We start from the raw sequence: 19,041 nt of genomic DNA on the forward strand, positions 1-19,041 counted from the left end.
CACACCTGTAAAAAATCTGAGAGAGGTTAATAATAAAGACCTAAGGCAATATCTCACTGCTCAAAGGCGTTTATTGAAATACAACTCCTTCTTTTATAGTGAAGGAGAAGGGGGCAGTACAAAGGTGCTGTCAATCATACTTTTGGCACGAAATGGACAGTGGGCTAGGGGGCTGGATGACCTTCAAGCTATGCTGAACGTGCTGTTTCAATGGAAACTTTTAGTGTCCTTCTAGCTGCATTCCTAATTGCTTGACTATCAGGAAATGGTGCAAGATGTGCTTGTCTCAGTGATCTTGAACAGACAATGTAGCATATACTTATTGAAAACAGCCTAATTCACTCCGGAATGTGGTCTTAAGGAATGGGGCCTAGTTTCTGATAACTGTACCAGGCAGTTTTTACTCTCCTCCGGGCTTAGAGCTAAATTATGTCCTGCAGCTGCACATTCTTTTCTCTTAGCTCAAAAATTTGCAGCAAGACTACATATTGCTTTTAGGTGAAAAGCTGGGCTATGGCAGAAAGAACCGCAAAATGTCCTCAAACAAGTCAGTTCCCAACAAAGTAACAGTTGAGTACTCTACAAACCAGGGACTGAATATGTAAGTCAACAAAATAATACATAGTTCTACTATAAAGAGTATAAAACAGTGAAATTATTAAGGGTGGGGGAATAGGTAATATGACTGGGCTATAATGAGACTTCTTAGCTTAAAGTGTACAACACCAAGGACATACAAAATACTTGAAGATGGAGAAGTTTGCCTATGATAGATATCTCTGACAAGATACCTCCATTGTAAAGAAAAATATAGGATTAAAATGAAGGATGGACAATGGTACTATAAAAATGAACAAAAATATTAAAAGCTAGGAACTGCCATACTTAGAATAATAAAAATGACAAGAGAAGATAAACATGACCATTATATATGTATCCCAAAGTAATACAAATATCTTTTCAGAAGTTTATGAAAAAAATCTCAAGGAGAGAACTTATCTTGGGACACCAAACAAGCCTCAAATTAATGAATATTGAAATAATAGAAACTAGCAAAAATATAACCACCACATAGCAGTGGAGCCTTACCCTAATGGGGATGTAGGTCAGTGGTAGAATAAAAGCATGAGTAATATATCCCTGGTATTCCAAAAAACATGGGGAAGACCTTAATTTCAAAATAAAGGGATATAGCAAAAATGAAATTGAGAAAATTTTATAAGTACAGAATATCTCAGCAAAAAGAACTGACCCATGCCTGAATCTAAAGGCACTAGGGGAAAAGTATCAAAAGTGAGAGAAAGTAAAAGTTACAAAAGAATGAATGAAATAGATTGAGAGTCAAACTAATAAATAGATGAGTTATAATGTATTGTAGAGTTAAAGTAATGCCAGAATTAATGGGAGGGGTCTTGTGAACTTCGCTCCAAACAGAAACTGCAATATCATTCTGATATTCTGCAGATAAATTCTAAGTATTTAACATTCCAAGACTCAATCAGAAAGTTGGACCCATAATGAATTCTCCCACCTGAGACTACATATCTATCCTTTCCAAATTTTTCCAAAGACATTCTTATGAAGCACAGTTACCCAAATTCTAAAACCAGAAAAGGATATCACAAAGACCAAAAACAACAGAGTAATAACTGATCAAGAATGTCAAAATCTACAGAGTCCTTCATAGTCAATCTCCCTCCACCAATGGACTCAGAGTGCATCCTATACCACCATCCCTTGCCCACTGGCCTGCCAGTATAACAGGCCCCTTTAAATTTAGATTGTTAAAGGTTAGGTCCCTTGATTCTGTTATCGTTGAGTTTGGCTTGGATATTTAGTCCTGTCCTTATTTATTTCCCCACCAATGTATCAGAGACCACTTGAACGCTACCACCCCCCAGCCATTCATTATTCCTTTCTTCTTAGTTATATAGAAAAATGCAGAAATAAAGTAAAATAAAGTAATCCGTGTCCCAAGGTTCTATGAAAAAGGCGGGAGCCCCAGTTTAAAAGAAAAGATTAAAAATACAATAAAATAAAAAAGGCGTGTGTGGCAGTCTTTTTTGTTTTTACATAGGCAATTGTTTCAATAAAATAAAATTTAAAAATAAATAAATGCAATGGAAAACAAAACTAACCAAAAAAGAATGCCAATATCCTCAACAAAACACTAGCAGACCATATTGAGTTATTCCCAAAATACTAGCTTAAATTAACATATTCAAGCCAATAAATGTGATATTCTGCAACAAAATAAAAATGTAATTTCAACAGATGTAGAAAAGATATTATTGATAAAACTCTCAAGTTTAATGTAACTGTTGTCATTGAAGTTCTTTATTAAGAACTACCATCGAGACGAAGTCCCAGACAAGAGAGAGGTATTCAAATTAAAAAAATGAAAAATAACACTATTTTCAGATAAAAGATTTTTCTATTTTTAAAACCTTCAAATGTAGTATGGTAGCTGGCTACAATATTCATGTATAAAATTAGTTTCTATTCATACATTGTAAACTAGCTGAAAATACTTTGGAATAAATTTAATAAAGTTAGACCTGTATGTGGAAAAATGTAAGTTACTATTAAAAGAAATCCTTAAACTTATTTGAACTACAAAAGACCTCAAATAGAAAAAGCAATCCTAAGAAGGGGGGGGAATGAAGGTATCATACTTCTTTGATTTAAAATTTTCAAATGTGGGCTGGAGTGATAGCACAGTGGTAGGGCGTTTGCCTTGATGCTGCCAACCTGGGACAGGCCCAGGTTCAATTCTGGCATCTCATATGTCCCCCTAAGCCTGCCAGAATTGATTTCTGAGCACAGAGCCAGGAGTAATGTGAGTGCTGCTGGGTGTGGCCAAAAAAAAAAACCAGAAAAAATATTTTTCAAATTCATACAAATTCTGGTAACTAAAACTGCATGGTACAGGAATAATACAAATGTATCTCCAGGACAGAAAAACATTCAAAAGGACATATGCAAGCCTCTATTCATTTCAGCACTCAGTATATAGCTAAGAGTTGGAATCTTCCTACATGTTCAACAACAGATGAGTAGACCATGAAGATGTGATAGATCTATAATGGAATACTACACAGCTACAAGGCATCATGCAATTGGCTGCAACATGGATGGAACTGGAATATATCAAGTTAAATGAAGTAAGCCATAGGAGGAGGATAAATACAAGATATAATTTATATGAGGAAATGCAAAGGTTTAAATGGAGATCTCCTACAAAACTTTTGGCCCAGGTATAGTGAGGAGAAGGAAAGAAGCAGTGGAGGGGGAGAAAGACAGATGTGAAATAAGGGGGACCAGGGCTCAAGGGGTTTCAGATAAACTGGTGATATTACGGGAAAACCATGGAGTCAACAACACTGAAATCATGAGACCCAAACTTTAACAACCAAATTAAAAAAGGTGCCAATAAAAAGGATGGGGGGGTAGAAAATAGACTCTGGGACTAGTGGTGGATTCTGCATGTCTAAAACTCAACTATGCTTTAAATAAAAAATTAAAAAAATATGTTGTAAAAATTATATTCCCACAAGCATCATACAGAAAATTATATAAACTGGTATCACTATGGGAAGCAATATGAAGATTCCTAACAAGTTTAAAATTCCATACAATCCAGTTATACTATTTTGGGGTGTCTACCTGAAAAAAATTGAGAATACTTTTTTGTTTATTTTGTTTTTATGCCACATCCAGTGACACTTAGGGGTTACTCCTGGCTATGCACTGAGAAATCGCTCCTGGCTCGGAGGACCATATGGGATGCCAGGGATCAAACCCAGGTCTGTCCTGGGTCAAATGCATGCAAGGCAAACACCCTACCACTGTGCTATCGCTCTGGCGATATATATATTAAATTATAATAATATATAATATAATAATATATTATATTTAATATATATTAAATATATATTTTATATATTAAATAATACTATTTAAAAGATGTGCTATATCACTTTATTGCAGCTTCACTTACAAAAGTCGGAAACAACTGGAGTACTCAGTAACTGCTAAAGATATATGCATAATGTGATTCAAAGATAAAGTATGATTTTACTCAGTATATACAGAAGGTAGGTTAAAAATGTCAATTATATAAGGAAATAGACTTTTAGCAAAAATGTAGTGTATATATGTGACAAAAATGCACAGCTAATGCATGTTATGCCTAACAATTCCAGGAGATAGAGCTGTTTAAAGTCTGAAGGGATAGAGAGCTCAAATGGCTAAGCTGCTGGATGCCTGGGTTCAAACTCGTGAATACTGTCAAGTAAAATATTTTTTACTATGAACAACTACAGTTCTGATGATTTATAAACATCAAGTATCCATGAAAAAAAAGGATTTAATTCAAGATTGTTATATACTACTTATTGAGTGCCATACAAAGATACATTTAAAAAGACAGATTTATTAAAGATTAGGATGTTTGGGAAAGTATTGAGGTAAAATATTAAAGTTTGGGAACATTTCATTATCACCACTGTAAAATAAGGTCATTTTTATGTTAAATGAATAAAATTATATCTAAATTCTCAAAGAATTCTGATGTTTCTGTGATGTTTATGACACTTTTCTACTCACCTTTTTTAGATGGCTTAGGAGGCACAACTGGGCCAGGTTCTATGTTGTCATAAAAATTATTCATGGCTTTTGGGTCAAAGTTTCCTATAAAGAAAATATAATCAGTAGGCATTTAAGTTCTTTCTCCTGTTACTTGAAATTTTAAAGGAAAATATAGACTAAAACATGTAAGAAGGGAAACTTTTGCAGGGTCACAAAACTTATCTTCCCTCCTCCCATGGAAAATTTTATCAATGTGAGAAAAGACTCAAGAAAACTACACCCAAGAATTTGTCTACAATGTTATCACCCAAAGGAATATTTTCATTAAGGTAAAGCTTATCTCCTTAAGAGAATTAAGCATGTAGAGTTTTAATGGAGGTAAATGAAGAGAAATAAAGGATGGCTAATCAGTTTGTTTTGATTTTAATGAACAAACCATGAGATACAAGATTAAATACTCAACATATATTATCATGTCTCATAATTCTCCTTAAGAATTTAGCCATTAAATTCAACTATGAAAATAGTTTACAGAGGCTAATTTTTCTATTTGGACACACCTAAAAACCCTGCATCTATGTGAAATTACATCAGTATCACTAGTTTCAAAAAAGGAGCATCTTAAATGTTGCCCACAAATTTATCAACGATAGAAAGCTGTGGTGTCAGTTTCAGAACAATCTCTAAGAACTCTGTCCTTCCACAAATGGTTAGCCTTACCTCCTTCATGGTCAATTTGGGGTTGTACCTTCACCACTGTGAGTGAGGTCATCACTTCAAGTTGCTTGCTCAGCAAAATTCCAATTAATCCTTATAAATACTAATACTGACATTTCATAAATATTTGAAAATCTTGATTTCTAGACCCGATTGTTTTCTAAATGAAAGCTAAACTCATCAAAGCCAAAATTTACTTTTCACCAAATCATGCACTAATTTGCAGTTTGTTCCCCAAAAATATAGATCGGAAATTCACTACAAATAATTTCCATAGCCTGGAAAAATAAAATTTAATATAACATGGACATTATTTGAACTCCTTTGAAAGGAGATTTAGAAATGCTCAAGTATCTAAAAGTGTTCTTTGGTACCAAGGGGAGACCAAGACACAGTACTTGCTTATAAAACCTTATTAGGCCTTGCAGGTTCTTTTACAAATGCTTTTTTCCATTTGAATATGCTATTTTAAGATACTTTTCTGAAAATAAGTCCTATGATGGCACTCAAATGCCACAAAGCTATTTGAAATTATTAATTGGATTTTTTATGCTTTAAGATGTTGTATATATATTTCTTCAGTTACTAAAGTTAACAGCTGATGTTCTAATTTCTAGATCCCATAAAGTTTACTATAAATATCCTAACCAAATGTTTGAGTGAATGTTTTCCTTCAAAGAACATACAAGCAAAAATTTGCTATAATCTTCTAATATAGTAGCAGTGGTTTGTATAACCCCTCCCCAGCACATTGTGCATAGTAATCTTCTCCCTGCTTAAAGCTAGTAGGCTGTAGAGTGACTTAAGACTTCTGAAAATAATTCATATTCAAATTTGCTTCTATTGTTCAGGTACTCATCTTACACGTTTCCCTGCAGCTACTATTTTAGCTGCTAAAAATGGCAATGAAGTACTTATTATATACTTGAAATACAGTAGAAGCTCTCTTAACTAGCATACCTAAGAAGAGGTTAGGGGGCTGGGAATGTGGTAAAGTGCTTGCCTTGAATGAGTGAAGTCCTGGGTTCAATCCTTGGCACTGACAAAATAAAAGGTGGAGGGTAAAGAGACTGATTAAAACACAGAAATGTTTTGTTGTTTTGGGCCACACTCAGGAGACCATGTGTGCCAGGGATCAAACCTGGGCCACTTGTATGCGAAGCATGTGTTCAGCCCCAAAACAGAACTGTTGAGAAAACATTACAAGTCAACTTTAATTTAACAAGACAAACATGATGCTATTGTAATGCTGGACCAAGATCTTAAAACAGCTGTTGATCAAAGTTCTGTATAATATTTCCTACGTAAACTACACCCAGTAAGTTTTTCCTCTAAGATCCAAATAATAAACAAACATTTCAAGCTATGTAAATCTCTGTTGCAAACCTTCATCAATGCTGCACAAAAACAGGTCTAGACAATATGCACGTGGCTATGTTCCACTAACACTTATTTACCACAACAAAAACAGGTAGTGAGCTAGTTTAATAAAACTTGATCCGTAATTGTCCCTTTAGACAATTCCACAGTAATCCTCACAGATACTTGTAAAACAATGAAGACAGAATCTGCTTAAATTTTCATGGTTGCCCCCTTAAACCTTTCTTTCCAATTGTTTTTTTTATCCATATTTAATTAGCAGCCCCCAGTTTTCAGTGGCCTGTCTTTGACTCTTTAACATTTGCTTTTAACTTTTTTGGGTGAAGAGTGTTGGGCCACACCCTGCGGTGCTCAGAGGACTGTATGCAGTTACAAGGTCAGTAGAGTGCAAGCAAATGCCTTAACCCTTGTGCCCTCTCTCCAGCCTTGCCTTTGATTTTTACAGAAAGAGAAGTTTCATTTTCACTATGTCAGCTTAAGAAACATTAAATTACAGAAGGATGGTAACTGCCATAAAGGGGTTGGGAAAAGGCACAACTGACTCTTGACAAGCAAATTGATGGACTGATGGAAGCTGCAGTTCATTGCCATGCTGGAATGCAAGCCTCTGGCGTATGCAGGGACTGTGGGTATCAGCCAGTTTATAAATAAAGAACAGCTTTAACTTGGCGAACTGGATAAATGAAGTCAGTTAAGAGAGCTTCTACTGTAGTACACTACTATAAGACATTTTAAAAAAAGAAAATTCTAAACATACATAGTTTAGACTATGTAAACTATGAATTATATATTTTATATAAAACTATATATAGTTTCTTAAAACATAACAAAATTAGCATATGAAATTTCTTTCTAAAATTGAGAAATCTGATATATTCAAACTTGAGGATCCTTATTTTTACAGATATTTCCAATGAATATCACATAAAAATATACTAAATTTTAGAATTAAGACCCATCAATTTATAAAATTCCAATGGGATAAATGGAAAGTAATAACATAGGAACTTAATTAAAACTAAAGTAAAATTATTTTGATATCCCCAAATCTGATCTCTGACCATGCCATAGGGGACTGTTTGATTTTTAAAACCAAAATGATTGCTTTTTAAGCATATTAAAACACCACACTATTACTTATGGTTTACCAAATAATTAAGTTTATACCTCTAGATTGAAGGAGGTCAACTTCTTTCAGTGTACAGTCAACATTTATCTGGAGTTGTCTGTTCATGCTTCTCAATCTTGTCATTTCCTCAGGCTAGTAAGAAAGGACCCAAAATAGCAATTGTGGGAAAGTCATTATTAAGCCCAACATTTAAGAAATTCATTTTATGTTAACTATTCTGATTGGTCATTACCAACAATATAGTCTTAATCACAAGAAGATATATTTACAAAGTTCTATAGGTATACATATATTTTGGAGACTCACACCTGGTGCTGCTTGGGAAATCAAAACCAGGATTGCATTCACTCAGCCCTTTGAGCTATATTTCTAACCCTAAAATATAGTTTTAAAGGAATAAGTAAAATGTGGACATCAAGACAGCCGCATATAAGCAATATGCATATCATATGGGTGGGCTATAAAACTATACCATATTATATAATGCATATATTACCCTTCTTATTACAGAGCACTGAGAATATTTTGCTTTCATAAAGAAAACTAAATATCAACCTTGTAAATAAGCAATGTCCAGGATTTTTTGTTTGGGCCAGTAAATATAACAGCACTACTTTTAGCTAGTACTTGCTGAGTTGTTAGGGACTGTGTTCACCAGAATTCTTGCTTTCCTGCAATATTTTATGAGGTATGTACTAATATAACCTTCAATTTATATAAGACACTGAGACATTAGAAGTTTCATAAATTTTTGTCAAAAACTGCTATTTGATAGGGGAAAGATTTAAAGAGATGTCTTTTTTTTTTTTTTTTTTTTTTGGTTTTTGGGTCACACCCAGCTGCACTCAGGAGTTACTCCTGGATCTACACTCAGAAATAACTCCTGGCAGGCTCAGGGAACTATACGGGATGCAAGGATTTGAACCACCATCCTTCTGCATGCAAGCCAAATGCCCTACCTCCATGCTATCTCTCCGTCCCAGATGTCTTCTATATAAACTCATTCAGTATCATTTTTTTCCTAGGTTGAATCAATGTACTTTGAGTACATGAAAATTTCATGAAGTGGCCAGAGAAATAGCATAGTGGGTTAAGCACTTGATTTGCATGTGACCAACCCAGGTTTAATCCTTTGCCCCCCTCAAATACAAGAGACAGTTTCAGGAACAAATGGACTAGATTCTTTCCCCAATTTAACTTTCTTCTGCTCTCAAATATTCTTTTTGGGGGTGTGGGGTTGGGCGCCACACCTGGTGACACTCAGGGGTTACTCCTGGCTATGCTCTCAGAAATCGCTCCTGGCTTGGGGAACCATATGGGAAGCCAGGGGGATTGAGCCGTGGTTCATCCTAGGCTAGCACTTACAAGGCAGACGCCTTGCCTGTAGCGTCACTGCTCTGGCCCCATCCCAGACTATTCTTAGGGCCAGATAAGATACATACATGTGAAGACTTACTCTTCAATTATAAAATGCTTTGTGAAAGCCTTCCCATGACAGTCTGAATTTCTTTACAACTTATATACATTTAGTAAAAAAAAAACAGATTTAGGCTTCAGATATTTGAATATTAAAGCTTTCAGCATAACCCAGGTAATAATTTTTTTACTATGGTGATTTCAAAAGATGAGAATATTGAATAAAATCCTATTAAAATGTATTTTACTAAGTGTGTTAATGAATCAAGAATGATTTAAAAAGTTATTTTAATATGCATAATGCAAAACCTTATGCAGCTGGGAGGCATTATCAGAGTAACTGAGAATGCCCATTCAATTATCAGGTATCAAAAGTTTAAGATAAATACCATAGCAGAAATACTGGTAGCTACAATTCTTCAAAATAGCATTTCTAAATACAGGGCCCAATAAAAAGGTTAAAAAATACTGCTTTAGAAAACTAGAGGAATACTAAAGTAATTTAGAAATATTAAGGATTGCTTCTCTGTCCTCATTCTTATGGGCAAATGTTCTAATACTACATTAAATGCTTACCCCTTGGCAGTATTAAGAGTTTAAAATGCGTTTACATGAAAGCAGACATTAGCTTTCAAAAATGATATTATCTTCTTAAGTATATGCGAAAAAGCTAGCCTTTTATCTGGTAAAGGCAAGTATCTTAAGGAGCTAATCCTATATTGAGGAAGAAAAAACTTTCCTGCCAAAACTCTGTAACAAAGTATAAAACTATAAAACACTTTTATAGTCAGGAGACTACTGCAAAGTTGCTTATAACAAACTCTTCTCAAAAGCCTCATTCCCAAAGACACTAGAAATACTGAAACTCACTAAAGTGTTTATATAAGATTCCCATGTCCTTTCCACAGTATTTATAGCTGTTTCTGGAAAGTCACCACCATTTGTCAAAAAGGGCACTGTATTTTCATGGTGGAGGGGTTTCAGGATTGCCGAGTTTAACAGTTGTTTGTAAAATACTAGAATGTTTATCCCTGACATTTCAAAGTGAAAAATTCTAAGTATGTCTTGAAAGATGGCAGAAATGTCTTAGTCAACTGTCTTAGCACTTTAAGTTGCTGTTTTACAGTGACTAATTGACTTCAAAGACCATTAATGTTCTTTGGTGGTCTGACTCCAATTAAAGAATTTGGGATACAAAGTTATGTATAGGTTAGTCCAAAAAGTCCAATTAATAAGAATAAGGTGAATAGGGGGTTATAACTTGGAAGGGTAATTGGCAGCTTTCTGCTTATTAAGCTCTTACTCCGCTATCATATAATTTAAATTTCTCTTCTATGAAACTGTCACATCTTTGAATCTCATTAACAAAAATCTGATTTCTGTCTTAGAACACTGAAAGTACTGCATAGTATTACCATTATAGTTAGCCAGCACTACTTTACTGTTTTACGCTATCATTTCTCTCTCACAAACAAATGCAGATAGGTTTTATGGATTTGTTATACTTTTACATATGGGTCTGCATGAGGTGACCTTTGCCTCAGCATTTAATGCAATACAAATAGCATGGAGGTCATTCATCTAGCATTTTCCCCTAAGTTTTTGCAACTTACACATAGCTGGTCACAAATGTTCATTCCAGTCCTATTAGGCATGTGCATTTTTAGACACTGCTTGATGGAAACTTAAGGTAAAATTATATGCTTATAGCAAAGAAAAAAGTCAAAACTCTATTGTGTAATCCTCTACACACTTCAGTTTTACACTGTTTATATTACAATGCATTTGTAATAAAATTTGCTTTTACAGACAGGGAAAAATCAAGCACAGAAGTTAGAGAAAGCCACTTAGTGAAAGAGCTCTCTTAGCTCCTTAGTCTATTTGGACTCTCCACACTGTCATGGTGCCCAAGTGAACACAAAAGAACTCTGACGAAATGCTTTATTTCTTGATTAATTACCCATCTGATATCCTCTATGTTATCCATGTCCCTCTGGTAAAGTAAATCAAAGTTGGGGATGTGATGAAGCACGACACTTGCATGCCTGAGAACTGCATTTGATTCCCAGCACTGCTCCCTCAAAAGGAGATCAACGTTTAAAAAACAGTTTTCTGATTTGTGTATGGATATGTGTGTGTATGTGTGTGTCAGTCAGGGGTCTCAAACTCGGCCCTCCGTACAACGTTTTGTGGCCCTGCCCTAGAGGAATTTTTGTTTTGTTTTGTTTTGTTTTAGTTGTTTGGGTCACACACCCCCAATGTTCAAGGCTTACTACTGACTTTGCACTCAAGGATCACCCCGACTTTGCCTCCTGTGGCCCGCAGGTAAATTGAGTTTCAGACCCCTGGATCTCAAGCAACTGTTTTTGCAGTATTATTACTTACATGAGCTAAAGATTCCTGAACCTGGGTAGTAGCTATATGGGGGTTCTGTATACTAGTTTATCATATACATCTTTAAAATTTTCTATAATAAAACGTTAAAAATAGGGGCCAGAGAGATAGCATGGAGGTAAAGTGTTTGCCTTTCATGCAGAAGGAAGGTGGTTCGAGTTCCGGCAGCCCATATGGTCCCCCTCCCCACACACCTCCGAGCCTGTCAGGAACAATTTCTGAGCGTAGAGCCAGGAGTAACCCCTGAGCGCTGCTGGTTGTGACCCAAAAAACAAAAACAAAAACAAAAAAACAAAAAAAGTTAAAAAAAAAACACAGCTTAGGGCAGCAGTTTCACAATCTTCCCTCTCACTAAATTACACTCATCAATTAAAGTTCTCATATAAATTTGTTTTTTAAAGCACTAACCTATGCTAAATTACCTCTCCAATAACAAAAAAATCAATAGAGCTTTATTTAGCAGGGATTATTATATAGAAAGAGATAGCTAAGCATACTGTATCTATTAGGAAAGTGACATTAAGAAAACTCGTTTATCTTCCTCGTACATTCTCATTATTAGGATAGTTCAAAACGTAGTTATTTCTCTAACTAAACTCATCCCTGTTTGCGGTGAGCTTCATGAGGTGAGCTGTAACTTCCAGCTTTTTCCTCTTTTGTGCCTAAAAATTATTATTGCAAAAATGTCTTTCACTTTTCTTAAAACCCATAGATGAGTGAGACCATTCTGCGTTTTTTTCTCTCTCTCTCTGACTTATTTCACTCAGCATAATAGATTCCATGTACATCCATGTATAGGAGAATTTCATGACTTCATCTCTTCTGACAGCTGAATAATATTCCATTGTGTATATGTACCACAGTTTCTTTAGCCATTCATCTGTTGAAGGGTATCTTGGCTGTTTCCAGAGTCTTGCTATGGTAAATAGTGCTGCAATGAATATAGGTGTAAGGAAGGGATTTTTGTATTGATTTTTGTGTTCCTAGGGTATATTCCTAGGAGTGGTATAGCTGGGTCGTATGGGAGCTCGATTTCCAGTTTTTTGGAGGAATCTCCATATTGCTTTCCATAAAGGTTGAACTAGGGTGATGGGTGGTGTTCTTTACATGACTGAAACCCAAACACAATCATGTATGTAATAAAGTTGGTTAAATAAAAAAAACTAAAAATAAATAAATAAATAAAATTGTAGTAAAAACAAACAAAAAGAAATGGAAGTACTCATAGGAATGAGACACGGGTTTCTGTTAAATGACTTTGAAAAAAAAAAAAGAAAACTCGTTTATACTCTCCGAGTATCTAAAGGAATCCAAAATTTTGAAGTAACTTCCTTCACTATAGTCACCATAAGATTCAATTAAGACTTCAAGTAAATAAAAATATGAAAAAAACTTTATTCATATTAATATACTCTTTTAGTTGATGATACCTTTGCTATTTTCCAATTGTTTATTTTCACAGTGCAGGAGATCAAACCAGGGCCCCAGACATGCAAGACAAATGCTCTCTTGTCGAGAACCTCAACCTCCCAAGTGGTTAAATTAAAATCTTCCCTCTCACTTAGCAATTTAGCCAACATTACAGAATATTTTGTTATTAAATATGCCTACTTTCAATATTCTCAAAATTCACTTCCTCATTGCCAGATTAAAATTTAAAACACCTCAACCTAGCACTCAAAGCTAAGTTCCCCTCTACCTGTCTATGTACAGCAATCTCTTTTAAGGTATCAGCTCTCTAAGCTTGAGCACGGGAACTCTAAATGCTACCTCTCAAAGTCAATTGGTATTGATTAATCTCATGATCTCTGCCTCATGTATTTCTGCTTCTCTCTTACAAACAGTAATACTACATTTAGCTCCAGATCCTTTTCATTTTATTGACCTGAAAAAAATTAGAAAACTATGGCCTCACTTTCCATCTGAAACTCTTTTAGCAGATTCACTGATCTTTTTGTAAATCATGAACCTACCCTCTTCTGTAAATTTATAAACTCAGAGATATTTACAGAGGGTAGAAAAATGAGGAAAGGCTCTGTGGAAAAAGAACAGACAGACTCTATACATGCAGAGCTTTAGGACATTCCAGCAGAAGCACAATGTGAGAAAGCAGAGAAGTGCATTAAGTATATATAGAAACCACTTGATGCATGAATTCTCTCATTATCTGTCACCATACACAGCACTTACCACGCTGCATTATAGTTAACTGTTGATGGGTCTATTTCTCCTAGTAGTAGGTACATAGTAAAAGAATCACATTCGGGCTGCAGAACATGGTTGTTGAATGAATGAATATTAAAAAGTGAAATAATAGGTCGGATAGCAGAATGTCACAAGATATTAGGAGATATCTTTCAGAGCTCTCAGAATTGTATAAGATCTTGAGAATTCAAATAGTAACCAACACTTTAAAATAACCGAATCTTTTCATAAGAGCAGTCAATACCATTATCCCAGCTTAAACAAAAATTACTGCTTTAAAGTAAGTCATATTCAACACTTTCCCAAAATCCATAATGGCCTTGTTTTCTAGCTCATTTGTATCATTGTACTTTAAAAAATAATTTCTAAAAGTTTGAAGATGAAAAAATAAAATAAACATTTGGGAACAACTTATTTTTATTTTTATTTTATTTTTTTGGTTTTTGGGCCATACCCGGTGGCACTCAGGGGTTACTCCTGGCTCTGCACTCAGAAATCGTTCCTGGCAGGCACAGGGGACCATATGGGATGCCGGGATTCAAACCACTGCCCATTCTGAATCGGCTGCGTGAAAGGCAAACACACGCCCTATCGCTGTGCTATCTCTTGGGCCCATGGGAACAACTTTTAAAGTATTTACTAAGGGTACACTTTTCATTTTTACTTTGACAAGAATCCATTGACAGTTAGACACAACAATTATAATTGTCAATATCTGTGAGTACTCAGAAAGTTACAGAATTCATATATGTGAAAACAGAAGAGCATCAAATTATTTTCACAAGAACAACTGAGGGCAAAAGACTATCATTCAATTTCAAAAAACAAAACTAAGTATCTGCCTGAAACAGAACCAAAATGTATAATGGTCGGCAGAATCCATGTCTTCACCTTCCTCTGCACACATTCCAAGAGATGACTTACCGTGGGGATTGCAGTGGTGCAGCTGACCCTCCTGAGCCGTCTCTGCATCAGGTCATGCTCCATACCATTCACTTCAGCCTTCAACCGATCCAGCTCCTCTTTCTCAAGTTTCAATTGCTTTGCTAGCCTCTCCATCCTTGCTCGCTGATGTAACAGCAAGGCTATATCATTACAAACAAAGTCATTGCAGAGAATAACATTGAACAAGTGACTGGGAAATTTTTCTAAAGGCATGGCTGTGTAATAAATAAAGAACCTTGTCATCTAATTTGAACTGGCCTTTACTCTGTCTTTCCAACACTACTGTTTCCATTGTCTGCTTCAGCTCTTACAACTTTCACCAAAACGACATCGACTTATGTGTTTCTCTTATTCTATTGTCCTTTATATGCTAAGATTCTTTAAAACTACACTACTGTGTATTTGAAACAGAACCAACAGAATTACTTCTATACTAAAAGGATACTAAAATCTCATACTTTAAAACGAAGCCTGTAGACATCTCTGAAATATTAACTGTGCTTAAAAATTCTGTTCTTAACAGCAATGCTATTTCCGATGTTTAATAAATACTACTTAATTAAAAAGGAACAGCTAATATAAATTACTTTGAATACAGAATTTCTGACTTGCCACCAAGATTCAATTTTATTAATGGGCTAAACTTACCTTGGGTATAGGCATAGTCATCGGATCCAGAACTAGAACTCCTTTGATATTTATGGCTCCCCTTGTCCCCCCCAGAGCCTGGTATTACTGAAATGGGCTGAATAGGTTCTGGGGCTGCAGACTGATCTTCTTGGTCCACTAAATTTAACAGATTTTCAGTTACTGCTCGTCCTACAGTAATTTTGAAAACTGTCGTTGGGTTTGGCATCACCCGTGGAGACGGTGATGGAGCACAGGAAGGTCCAGTCGGTTGTGTATATGTAATATACACAGGATTAACACCAAATGGAGGTTTTGGTTGACTGGATATTCCTCTCGAAGGAGAACTTGAAGGTGGGGTGGTAGCTGTGTAAAGTGAGTGTTGATTCCGAGGAGAGGGCTGGCTACTGATAGGTGAAGGACTCCTATTAATTGCTGTCCCAGGTCTCTGAGAGGGCTCAACTGTAATTTCTATCTTCTTCATAGATCCTTTGGATAAGCCAGATGCTGCATATGGGAGATAAGCTACTGAGTGACTCCCCGGTTTCTGATAGCTAGGAGGTCCTTGTTGATATGGATGGGGTGGAGTAGTTGAAGGACTAGGTGGCATAAAGATGTGGGAACTTGGGTGGCCCAAAGGGGAAGGTTGCACCTGATGCTGTGGAGAGCTGAAGGGAGAAGGACACTGAGAAGGAGGCGGTGAGTGGTAGGTAGGTTGAGGGATCTGCTGCTGTTTGGGAGAATACTGAGAAGGCTGATAGTTCTGTTGATGTGAATACACAGGTAAAGGACGTGGGTTAAAATGAGGCACCGGGCCCTGTGGTGAGGATTGCCATGGCGTACTCTGAGGAGTTTGTCTTCCTGATGAACTCTGAGATGTCTGTCTAATATAAATAGAACCAGGAGACCCATAGAGATTGCTTGGAATTTGTGGAAGAATTTGTAAAGCTCTTGGTACAGTGTGTCCAGAAGGGAGGTTTTGGGATACTGTAACAGTAACTGGATTAGTACTATACCGAGGTATGTGCATGTACGAAGGAGGCGGCGGCGGCGGTGAAGGCCCTTGCATAGCAGATGAATTCATTCCTGTTTGCATGGAGGATGGCTGTTGAGGTGGCTGTGAAGGGGGAGTAGCTGCACTTCTGTTCTGTTCATTCATAAAAAACGGATTGTAATTGGGAGTAGCAGCCACCACAGCTGGAGCTGAGTGTGGTTCCTGAACTAAACATATCAGCTGTTTACCTGCTGTGTGCTGTGGATCTATATGTCCATCACTTGAACTATGTACCAGTGTTCGGCCACCATTCATTTGTGCTCCATCTCCTGGGTGGTAGCTCCCAGGAGAATGGATACCCAGGTTAATATGCAAAAGGCGGTTTCTATTCATCCTGTTGTCATCAGGACTATGGTATTCCATATATAAGTACTTGCTACTTTCCTGGGAAAGGGCTCGGCAACAGGCTTCAAGATTGTTGTTATTCTAGGGAAGAAAAATAATAAATTAACAGGCAAAAATAAACAGATCCTCAATAGTGAAGTCAAACTTTACCAGAATTTTATGCAAATACAAAACTGTCAGAAATTAAGTAGGCTATGGCATTTTATACACAAAAAGTTCATGGTCTTCAATCCTGAAAAGCAAGTATCAAATAATTCCTATTACTTTACAATTAGATCATATGACTAGTATTACCACTACTACTACAGCTATAGAAATGTAAAGTACCTAGTAATGAACATTGTGATTCAACCCCAAGTTTTCTGACTCCAAATCCAGGACTCATCTTATATTTGCTGCATGTCAACAAATTAAAATGCTGGGCTAATCTTGAATTCATCACAATTGCTGAAATATACAAGTATAAGTAATATCCATCATTAATAATATTTAAAAGGATAAATATGAAAATAACCATGCCTTAGTTTTTCAGAAGGAACTGAAACCACAAAAGTGGGGTAAATATAATACATTTCTAGAGTGAAAATAACATAAATTCTAAACCAAGCTTTAAACCAAATATTATATAACTTCACCTAACATTATAAAAGGTTTAAACTCAACAAAGATGTCAGTCAAAAAATCCCAAGTCCACATTTGAGCTATGGCATGAGCAAAGTTCCATGACCGTGGAACAAAATTATGGTAATTTAATAAAAACTAGGTCTCAGTGGCTTTAATGAAAATCATTCATACTCCCAATTGCAAAAGGTTTTTACCTGCTGAAAGATAGTTTGCCATATTTCCAAAATCACTTAAATGTTTTAAATATTTTAGAGCCATAACAATGATTCAAAGATGGTAGTCTTAAGGTAGCAACAAACAGACATTTCCAATGCTCTAATTGACAATAACCAAAATAAAAAGATTTGCTATTTAAAATGTTAATATATAAGGTATTTTACATTAAGATGCAGAATTATAAACAACTGCATTGCTTAATTCAGTATCATTCATTGCCTTTAAAATAGGCTATACAATTTTAACAATTTGTGTGACATCCTTCGTATTTCCTAAATGTATAGTCCGATAAGGACATAATACATATCACTGAATGTTTATTTTAGGGAGAATATATTTTACATAAAAATGGGGGAAATATCACTTTTGTTTTTGAAAATAAGTACTATTAAAGCTAAAACCATGACAAATTTAGAGATGGAGAAACTTTTATGGTTTCTCTACTCATATTCAACTCACTCACAGATGAAGAAAGAGACACCTGGCAAATTACATGGTTTTACAACCGGAACTTGTTTAGTTAACTGGAAGCCAATTTTAGATTTTTGGTCTCCTGACTTCCAGTTCTCTTTCCACAATAAAACAGTAATTTCAAGGGAGAGGATGTTAGGCCAAAGTGCATTCTCTACTGAAGCACTGGGAAATAAAAGATTCAGTATAGCAAAGTTTCATAGCTATTTCAGAAATTTAAAGATTTGTTTTTATCAAAACAAGATAGCTAACTTTAATCCTTTTCATTTTTATAAAGTTTTAATACTAAAATTCAAATATTTAAAAGATACTAGGAGTTGGGGCTGAAGAGTTATCACAGTAGGTAGGGTGTTTGCCTTGAATGTGGCCAACCTGCTTTTGATCCCTGCCATCCCTGGTGTCACAGAAAAAAAGTTTGTTGAAGTTTAAGAAAAAAAATAATCAGACCACAGTGTTTTTGTTGTTTTTTTCTTTTTTTAAATTGAATCACTGTGAGATATATTTACAAAGTTGTTCATGATTGAGTTTCAGTAATACAATATCCCAACAGCCATCCCTTGATCAGTGCACATTTCCCATCACCAATGTTCCCAAGTTTCCCTTCTACCTGGTGACTCACTCTCTCTCTCTCTCTCTCTCTCTCTCTCTCTCTCTCACACACACACACACACACACACATACATACCCACAAAGGGAGAGAAACTAAATATGCAAATTTAGAGGGTTCAAACTGTTAACTAGAAAATATCATTGACAGTGATGGGCAGAAATATATGTAAAAATAAAGTATGCCTTTCATATTATATTATAAAACTATGGACCAAGGGAAGAAAAAAAACCCCAAGTTTTATTTGAAACCTAAAGCACTTGCAGACACTTTACTGACATTTTATTAATCCTAAAACTTCATATTTTCTATGTGGAATCA

At 35.6% G+C, this 19,041-nt stretch overlaps 1 protein-coding gene across 2 annotated transcripts in view; it reads right to left on the bottom strand.

Moving 5' to 3' along the window:
- TAB3 (TGF-beta activated kinase 1 (MAP3K7) binding protein 3) overlaps positions 1-19,041 on the bottom strand; it is a 39,221-nt gene that overhangs the window by 11,980 nt on the left and 8,200 nt on the right. For both annotated transcript variants that reach the window (XM_049766743.1, XM_049766742.1), the window contains exons 3-6: positions 15,425-16,883; positions 14,756-14,916; positions 7,855-7,948; positions 4,609-4,692 (exon numbers count right to left, since the gene is read on the bottom strand). In XM_049766743.1, coding sequence (XP_049622700.1) covers positions 4,609-4,692; positions 7,855-7,948; positions 14,756-14,916; positions 15,425-16,883 — 1,798 coding nt within the window. The remainder of the gene's footprint in view (positions 1-4,608; positions 4,693-7,854; positions 7,949-14,755; positions 14,917-15,424; positions 16,884-19,041) is intronic.

The sequence above is a fragment of the Suncus etruscus genome, chromosome X, assembly GCF_024139225.1.
Source record: "Suncus etruscus isolate mSunEtr1 chromosome X, mSunEtr1.pri.cur, whole genome shotgun sequence".
NCBI classification, from domain to species: Eukaryota; Metazoa; Chordata; class Mammalia; order Eulipotyphla; family Soricidae; genus Suncus; species Suncus etruscus.